The sequence below is a fragment of the Argopecten irradians genome, chromosome 14 (genome assembly GCF_041381155.1).
Source record: "Argopecten irradians isolate NY chromosome 14, Ai_NY, whole genome shotgun sequence".
In the NCBI taxonomy this organism is placed as follows: domain Eukaryota; kingdom Metazoa; phylum Mollusca; class Bivalvia; order Pectinida; family Pectinidae; genus Argopecten; species Argopecten irradians.
The window spans coordinates 17,045,676-17,056,021 of NC_091147.1; the positions used below are offsets into that span (position 1 = coordinate 17,045,676).

The 10,346-nt window shown below is 33.8% G+C and overlaps 1 protein-coding gene across 1 annotated transcript; it reads left to right on the forward strand.

Annotated features, from left to right (window-relative positions):
* The first annotated feature begins 425 nt into the window (after positions 1-425).
* LOC138307383 (presenilin-associated rhomboid-like protein, mitochondrial) lies at positions 426-9,935 on the forward strand. Its single transcript, XM_069248093.1, has 9 exons — positions 426-478; positions 1,298-1,688; positions 2,597-2,728; positions 2,975-3,113; positions 3,507-3,653; positions 5,874-5,944; positions 6,595-6,705; positions 7,581-7,678; positions 8,487-9,935. The coding sequence occupies exons 1-9, from the start codon at positions 429-431 to the stop codon at positions 8,566-8,568; spliced, it is 1,221 nt and encodes a 406-aa protein (XP_069104194.1). The 5' UTR covers positions 426-428; the 3' UTR covers positions 8,569-9,935.
* The last annotated feature ends 411 nt before the right edge of the window (positions 9,936-10,346 follow it).

The following is a 10,346-nucleotide window of genomic DNA, read 5'->3' on the forward strand; positions in this document are numbered from 1 at the left end:
ACAAAAATAATATATAAATGCACGTATAAGCATAACATAGCTGGAAACCTACAAAAAAGTATAGAAAAATGTGCCTATATAATTGATTTTCTAAGGCAGTGCTCCACTAGGACAAAGAGTACCCGGCCGAAAGGAATAGTAGGCTGGGTACGTATATATTATATATATATTCTATACTGGCATAGAAGTGGATATAACAACAGTGATAGTAATCCCTGGGGTATCAAGGATGATACTCAGCTAATTTACTTGTGGCAAATTAAAATGAAGTGGAAAATTTATATTTGCAAAAAAAAACTTTATTGTTACTTATTGTAGCAGCTAATTGTTGACAACTTCTAAAATACCAAATTGTGATTAAATTGTCCAGATTCCGGAACCAGATCCCGATCCGGATAAAGTCAACTTCTTTTAGTTTCGTAATAAACATGGCGGCTCCCGTACGGTTGACTTCTTGTCTCCGAGTAGGTTTATGTCGGTAAGTTGTTTTGAGTCGTTTTCTATGATACATCTCAGTTCTATTTTACTATTTACGAATTAGACGTTATTTTTATGCACCTTTAACAAAATTACCATATCTTGAGAATAATGAAAATACCTGTTCTTGCACTCCGGCCGCGGTTGTCCTCTATAGGAGCGAAGCACAGGTACTTGTGCATGATCCTTACTTATCTAACATGCAAAAAAGACCGGGATTGCATCACTAAAATTACGAAGACTTTTGGCACACGACTGTATCATTACCATTATTTGTCCAATCCGGATTATTTTATAGCATTTTCCTTCTTAATTCGTAATAATTCATTAAAACATGTAGGTCTTAATCCAGAAACCTGGCTCTACCGATCAAATATCATCCTCAGTTCTCCAGGGGTTACTATCTCTAACGTTACATCCACCCCCAGACTATCTCATACTCATAGTAAAACTAAAGGCAGTTCAGGAGAAAAAAAAACTGACCTATCACAGGCTTGCAGAGACTTGCTTTGAAGATTACAGAAAGAGTGACACGCAACTTCAAAGCAACACAGTCAATCAGTCTGCTAGTGTACTGTTATACAATTCCTTCGATGTACAATTCCTTTGATGTACATTGAAGCATCATATTACATGTGTCTTCTGTTGCCTTGAGTTTTACTATGAGATAGTCCAGGGATGGATATTACATCAGTGATAGTAACCCTTGGAGTATAGAGGAAGACCAAATATATGCTGATTGTAGTGCCTTCTTAGACTAGTTACACTGTATTATCTTGAATACTATTGAAATGAATGTGACGTTTCTATTTGAATTCAGAGTCACACCACTCAACACAGGAGGAAGGATTGCCTGTAATCACAATCATACTTGTTCTACTTATTCCAGTTTAATAAGAAAGTTTCCGTCCAAACTAGTACAAAATGGCCAGTTTTTACCACATAAACATTTCATTCCTTCTAGATTAGGATGTTTTAGAACTTTTACAAGTAGGTGTACACATAACCCATCACATATATACCGGGGACAGTCGAGTCTAGTCGGCAGGCAGTTACTGCAATACAATACACACAAACCTTCCATACGAACTTTTCAACAAGGTGATAAGGGTAAGAAGATTAGAAGAGGTTCTAAACAGAATAAGTCTGAACAAGTGGAAGAAGCTGGAGGAGGGAGTGTTTTACTGAAGTCATTTGCCTTTACTGCAGGTGTAAGTATGAAAAGAAGCTGTTGTTGTCATTATTCATAACAATGATAGGGCCGATTGGTATGGATATATATACCGCTGCATTTATTTGGCAATAATGAATGCAAACTTGACAGCGACAAATATAATGAATCATGCTAACACATCATGCTGAAATTTGCCTCTTCCAATACATTTACAACACTTTTCATAGACCCATATTTCTGTATCACCCCTGCAAAACATTATATAACTACATGTAATATTATTCTACTGGGATATAGTTAAAATTTGTGTAGATATACTAGCCACTTCTGAATAAATTGATGAAATTTTATTGAAATTGATTTCTAACAATTGAAATACTTTATCTTTAAAGACTCTATAAACTTGTATGATATCTCCTCAGGAAATGTTATCTGTATTTCTTTTCAATATATCATGTTTAACATGTGGTTTAATTACAAAACTTGTAAGAGAAAAGTTTGAAAATTTAATTAATTAGACTTGACTTTTTACCGAGGCAAATATATGTTTCTCTTACCATTGGATACTGAGCTTCTGACAGGATAAGAGCTAAAACAATCTTCATCCACAAAACAGATTGATGATATTAATGATAACAGACTTCTTACCAGCTCGTCTTACTCATGGTCAAGATAAATATACATAGATATATATAGTAAAATTGATTGATTTTGTAGCATTGTTTATAAACTGTTGGTAAAGACTAATTGATTATTCTTAAATATTCCTTAAATCAAAGAAATTCAAATTTTGACTTGGAGCATCGTCAGAGACCCATGGTTGATTATATAATGCTATGCTGCACTTGTGGTAAGAGCAGTAGCAGCGTAGTGTAATAAACCGTGGGTCTGTGATGATGGGCTTGGGATGATTAAAAGAAATGTTAAAGATATTTTCTTCTACAGATGTGCGTATGTAGTTTTACTGGGTGTATGATATGGTGCTATGAAGATACCAGGAGTCAGGCACAGAGATTTGAACGTCACCTTCGTATCTACAGCGCTGACAGATCACAGAAGATTGGGTTTAGAAGTGACGTAAGTAATGTAATCGTTATTTGGACATGGGGAAAGTTCATACAAGACAATTTTTTCTTTGGGAAAAAACATGTTTACAACAGTTTCAAGATCTGGAATAATCCTACGAATGAGAAAATCATTGCTAGGGAGGCATTTATTTTTATAACCATAAAGATGTTTGCTTTTGAAGTAATGTGTTTAAATATGATACTGATAACGAATAAATCATAATATCAACAGATTTATTTTGCTGTTTTGCTTTAGATGGAACATATATGGAGTCAGGTACCGTCTGGTGCTAAGGCAGTGCTAGGAATTATCGCAGCTAATGTAGCTGTCTACGTGATGTGGAGGGTCCCGGCCCTCTTACCAACAATGAAGCGATACTTCTGCCTATCTACTGGTAAAACTTGTTATATTTCATTCACATACTCAGACACTATTTCATTACCACAAGATATTAATGGTCTACTTAAAGGTAGCTGAAGACTTCAAGGAACTTTCAGGTCAAAATACAAATCACTGGAATAAAAGTAACAGAAAAAAAAGTTTCAATGACAAAATGATCTAAGTGTCTTGCCACCTTCCGCTATAAATAGATATATTTATTATGTTTTCTATTTTTTGTGCTTTTTGGACGAAATGGCTACATACACGAAAATTATTCTGACAGCTCTGGCAAACTGTTTTGGCCCATCAAGAAATTTGGAAGTTGTAATTTTATTGGTCAATTTGAAAGTTAATCAGAACATGACCCCTATGGGATGTTGATTTTAATCTGATTATTTTTTCACAGTAAACCCTCGTATCTCCATGCTGCTGTCTTCCTTCAGCCATTTTAACTTCCTTCACATCTTCATGAACATGTATGTTTTCTGGAGCTTCAAGGACATTGCCACAAAACTTGGCCGTGAGCAGTTTATGGCAGTTTACCTTAGTGCTGGTGAGTGCTCTCCCTTGATCTAACTGACCGGTTGCCAGGCAATATGTAGTTACTCCTGCTTGCACACAGATGTGTGCCTATTTAATGTGGAACCACATTTCGGAGCATATATACAATGCTGCAAAGTCGCATGAGGTACTCAGACTGTTTGATTGACAGTTGGCGAACCATCAATTATTGTATAGTGTAACCCCTCTAACTCGAACCCGCATTCCTCGAATACCCCCAATTTGTTGAACTGAATGTATGGTCCTAACCTTGTCCCTATATATTTCATATAACAAAACTAAGGATAGCCCAGACACCTTTTAATCAAATACCCCTTATTCCTCAAACAGAAACATATCCCTTTTCATCAAATACTTACTATTAAACCATGTATTCATCAAATAGTTGTTCGACCCGTAAGAAATTTTCTAAAGCTAATTTTTTTGTAACATATATGTTTTCAATTTGATATTGCTATAGAAACCACTTTCATAAAAATTCAAAATGCTGAAAATCACGATAATTAAAATGTCATTGACATGCATTGTTTTTCATAGTTTGAGACAAGACATTTTGACTATCGATGATCGATTGTGACAAACCTCGGATGAGTCGAATACCATGTATTCCTCGAACTATTGATGTAGTCCCCTGCTGTTTGAGTTACAGGGGTTTTACTGTATTTGCATCAGCCGAACTTAGTGCTGTAACATTGTTTTAATTACAATATTTTTTTACGTTTAAAAGTTATGATGTTTTAGTATGTTACAAGATACATCACAACCTCTTTATGTCTTGTTGTTTGTATTTGAAATAAAACTATTGAAAGAGGACAACTTTATCTTTGTTACAGCGATACCGCTATTATTTAGCAAAACTTGTAATGGTAAATAGTTTAGATCCCTTTGATCTCCTGCACACCTCGGCGACGATCAGTTTGCAAAACGTTTTTAATTGGCTGTCCAATCAGGGATTAGTATCAGTGTGAATGTAGCACTTTGATGGACTTGTAGTTTGGGAACTAGGCGGGGCCACTGTATGTGGCCTTTTTTTTTTTTTAATTTAATAGTTCAAAGATACAGAAAATTGCACGATACCAGGAAAAAATGGTTTGTTGATTTGTTTCTCTCTTCTTTCTGCCTACATATAACCTAAATTTTGATCCAGTAGTAAATGTGTTTTGCAAACTGAAATCTGTAATGAAACAGGAACGATATACATGTATACTGAAATTTGATTAGGCAATACTAAAGTAGGAATTTCTGAAGCTATGTGTGAAATATCATTTGCAGACATGCAACATTTCTATCGAAATATTAGATTTATAATGTTTAACGTGTTAAAAACCGTTAGAGAATGTTAACATTCCAACATGTTTTGAATATTCAGATCATATACAGTGACAAAAACTTGGTTGAACGGGTTAAATTTATTTATAAACTCATAAATCATTTATTTTTGCATTGGTGTTACAGTGCTATAAACGTTTTAACTTCTAAGGCTTCAATATTATTAAAATTGATACATGAATACGGTAATTAATAAACTATCTTTTTCCTAATTTTTCAATATTATTAAAATTGATTCATGGATATGGTAATGAAATATTTTTTCCTTTATTATGTTACATGTAAAATAAAATTGGTTACAAAGTGAACGCTGACTTTAGCTAATGTGAACATTTGAATAGTATTTAAACAATTGCAAAGCAAATTGGTAAAGAAATATAGTTTTTTTACCGACAAGCATTGGCCCGGCCTACTGGCAAAACTTCTAGTCAATCACAGTGTTACACTCACTTTGATAATGTTCCCTGATTGGTCAGCCAATCAAAAACGTTTTGCAAACTGATCGTCGCCGAACTGTGTGGGAGATCAAAGGGATCCAAACTATTTACCGTTACAAGTTTTGCTAAATAATAAGCGGTATGGCTGTATATCAATATTTGTTCATCACTAGATAAATTTATATTCACATGGAGAAATCTAGATCAACACAATCTGATTAAAATACAGATCTTCACTATACACTACATTTACTAAGTGTACTGTGAAGATCTGTTTTTAAGTCCCATTGAGCTCAATGTGTTTAGTTTTAAAATCAGATATATTTAATAACAAATTTTTCTCCAATGAATTGAACAAGATCTTCCTAAATGACAAAAAGTTCATTTTGAACCTTGAATACTGTACATAGCTTGCTGTAGTAACAGACAAATGTGTTACATTGTAGGAGTAATGTCAGCCTTGTTGAGTCAGGTACACATGATCGCCCGGGCTCTACCTATCAGTTCTGTTGGTGCTGTAAGTATATATTTATAGGTCACTTGGCCTGAAGGGGCAATGAGCTTATGACATGATGCATCATCCGTCGTCCATCTGTTAGTTACATTTTGTGTACTATATATAGAAACAATTCTTTAAATTACTACATGTCAAAGAATAGTTCAGCATGATTTGTAACAAATTGGCAAGAAATATCCCTAGGAAAAAGGGAATCAATATCTTTGATATAAATGATGAATCTGAACTCCAAAACCCCTCTTCTGGACTGTCTTGTTTTGTAAAGGTCTGCTTTGAAGTGGATATAGTGGAATATATCTTTACGGCGACTGCAGGATTCAAACATTAAAGATGCTCCACCGCTGTCAAATGTTTGAGCTTCTAATTTTACTTCAAGATGAAAATGTCAAAAATAATTAATTGCATCAGAAAAAATTCTGTGGCACTATGTTCTATATGGAATGAAGTACTGATTGTGCATGCACCAAAAGCAAAATGAATTATTTTATGTTATTTTTGTGTAAATTAGACAGATATATATAAAATGAAACACCAACTATTGTTCAAATGATGGGTATGGTTTATGCTCTGTGCGCGATGAATCAACTTCAAATACTACTCAAGAATTAATTATTGTGTTAGAAGTATTAAAATACTTGATTTACTTTCAGTCCGGAGCCTTGATGGGTGTTCTAGGAATGTATTGGCACCATATGCCTGACGGAAGACTTTGTATTCCATTCCTGAGCAGCATTTACCCACATAGCTTCTCTCTAGATTCTGTGAGTGATCAATAATGTTTATTTACTTAAAGAATCGGCCTAAATTGACGAAACATTAAGCTATATACAGAATTCTGAATTTCAGAAACATTTAGTAAGACCCAAACAGATGGAATGTATACCAACTGGTGGTTAGTACCTAAGCCTTTCAATCAAATCAACCAATAAATAATCGTGGTTTATCTAGAGTTTATGGTATTGTATAAACAGATACACTAACAGATTATTGAGGAATTTATGAATACATGTGATATAATATAATATAATATAATATATTATAATATGATATAATATAGTAGTTTTCCAATACAGGAACACATTATGTTCCTCTACACTGGACTCAAATTAATGATAGAAGTTAAATACATTACAGTTCATTTTCCGGTTATGACATGGTTGCCCTATAGTTATAAATAATATCATGTTTACTAAAGAATTCATCAAGTCTGTTTTTAAAAGTGGTTATGTTTGGAGCTGTTACAATTTCTTCTGTTAGACTATTCCACCATTTAATTATTCGGATCGAAAAGCTGTTTTCTCTTTTGTTGGTCTTAAACTGTTGTGGGAAGATCATTTTGGTGTGACCTCGACTACCCTGTCTGTATCCTACATCTTTCCAAAGTTTTAAGAATTTACAAGACTTCTTGTCATAAATATTGTTTGTTATTTTAAAAAAGTTCAATTGTGTCTCCTCTAATCCTTCTGTATGTGAAAGTAGGTAGTTTCAGCTTTTGCCGTCTTTCTTGATATGGTAGTTCTTTCATGCCTGGTAGACTTTTCGTGGCTCTTCTCTGTACAGTTTCAATTTTATCAATATCTTTTATTCTAGTTGGTGACCACTAGTAACCTTGAAATATTTTATAATCTATTGTCAGGGTGTGAAGTTTATACTCACCATGGATATACTAGGAATTATCCTGGGCTGGAGGGCACTGGACCACGCCGGGCACTTAGGCGGCTTGTTGTTCGGATAGTAAGTATATTGTATTAGTTTGATTGTAAGAAAATGAAAACTTATATGACATCAACTAAGTACAGTGGAATGGAACTTACCCAAACAGAACATGGTAGGTGCATAGAATTTTTGCCAGTTTAGAGGGGTTTCAGTTTGGAGAAGTGAACCGAATATTGATCATTACGATCCAGATTTATTGATCAATAGATCAGACCTCAAGGTATCGGTTTTCAGAAGTGTATTTTAGTTATGTTTGACTACCCTATTCCGATCTCAAAATCAGTCCGGTTCTCAGAATTTGGAGAAATCGGTTTGGGGAAGTTTTATTTACAACTAATAAAGAAGTCATCATTCCGAACATCACATCAGTGTTCGGTTTCAAGAGGTGATTGGTTTTGAGAAGGTACTGTTTTCAGAAGTTACACTATATATATAATATCAATGCCTTTGCTTGTTAGAGAAAATCAGATATTTTATACATTTTCTGTATTCCCTGATTTTATTAACTTGGTGTATATTCAGTTAATTAAACTTGTTGGAAGCAAGGATAATTAACTTAATATATAAGTAGTGTATTACGAATTATTGGTAAGGAAATAACAGATTTATATCTATCATAGAAAGTAGAGATATAAGGCATTACAAAGGATACAAGATATTACATTTGTTAAAAACCGAAGTGATTATTTCATGATTTAATTTTATATATTTTTGCCATTTTGCATTCAGAAGAATGAGCTTACACAATGATTTCATGTTTTAAATTGCTTGAATAGGGATTAAAATGTTTAATCTGGTATGTAATTTCTCACCTAAACTATTTCAGCTGGTACGCCAAGTACGGTCGAGAATTGATCTGGAACAAGCGATACCTGGTCATCAACAAATGGAGAAAATTTAGGGAATAAGACTTCTAGGTACTGTGATTCTGTGATCAGGGATAGTTCTTCAACTGTGATCATCAATGACTGAAAAAATATATTGAAGTATAACTGAAATTGTAACATAAAATATTTTTATCAGCAAATATTTACATCAGGATGAAGGATTCTCTTCAACAGAAACACCAAACTGATACATGGATGACGGAATTCTATTGTGAAACCATTGAATGTCAAAAACTTCCAATCGCAAATTATAAGAGTTGTCTAAAAAAATTCTTAAGTTTAAAAAAAAAATTGTTTTGAAGATTAAAGTCAATATTATTTGTTGAAAAAAATACTTACTGAAAACTTACAGTACGATCAATATACAGTATACAGAAAATCCGATCTGTTGGTGCTAAATTGCATTATCGGAATATTGTTCACTGCTGTAATGGAAGGGGAGATAATTTATAGGTTATACTTTAGGGTGTTAAAATTTGTAAGAATAGTTTATGATAATGCTATAGTGTATAGCAAGCTGGTTGTTACACAGGTCAAAATTTTCATATTTTTAAGTAAACACAAAATCATTATATTTTATCATTTTGAAATTTTCGTGATCTTATCTTAAGGTGGAGGAATGAATGAAAATATTGTCATAACTTGGCAACCATCCATCATAAACCTCAAACTGATGACCCTGAGGTCCTAACTGAGTGGTAGAACATGAGATAAACAATTTTGTCATGTCTGTCATTAGGTGGAGTGAGTGGTAGGATGTAAGGTAACATAACTACTGAGCAACTCCAGCCTCGCCCGCTATTTGTAGACAACTCCAGCCTCGCCCGCTATTTGTAGACAACTCCAGCCTCGCCCGCTATTTGTAGACAACTCCAGGCTTGCCCGCTATTTGTAGACAACTCCAGGCTTGCCCCCTGTTGGTAGATAGCATACTGTAGGCAACTCATTGCTGCCCTCTCTTTCTAGATGTCTAGGTAACTCTCGACTTCCCCTCTGTTTCCAGAAAACATATGTAACTCGTGGCTACCTTCTTCTAGATAACCTAGGCAACTCCAGCCTTGCCTTATTTTGTTGACAACCTATATGTAGAGAATTTGGTATATTTTTCGATGAGTGAAATACAATTTTGATGATAATGAAATAATGCACTGAACTTATTTTCATATCTAGTTTCTGCCTTGTTGTGTATGAAGTTTTTATTTATTTATTACATTTCCTAAGTCCCAACTGACAATGACTGAAGTGAATAATTAGAGCTAAATTGTCATTTTTTGCCAGGGATTGAGTCTGTATTTGATTCTTAACAAATGCATGAAACCCTTTTATGTTATTGAAATGATTTTAAATGTTTAACTTTTGAAACGAAGATATAAATGAAGATTTCTCTATTCACTGTTCTGTTTTTTGTCGCCATCATTATTGGATACAGTTTATGGAACTCAGCATGTAGAAATTTTAGTTGTAGCGTTTGGACATTGGTTAGCATAGAGAGATTAGAACTACAGCTGTTACAACACGACCTCAGGAAGCGAATGAATCCCATTAGAATTACAGAAACATAAGGAAGAAGAAATGGAAAGCAAATAGAAAAAGAAAATACCTTAAATCACTGTGTCAATTCCTCTTGAAGAAAGAGATCAAAGAAGTTAGAGGCAACTAGAAGTCATGTACCAGTTGTTTTAAAACTTGGAATTATATCTTCTTCAAAATGAGCAAGAAGGAAAAGCATGATGTTATACATCAAGTTTGTTATGAAAGAAATTATTTTATTTAATGATTTTATCTTGGTTTGAAAAATG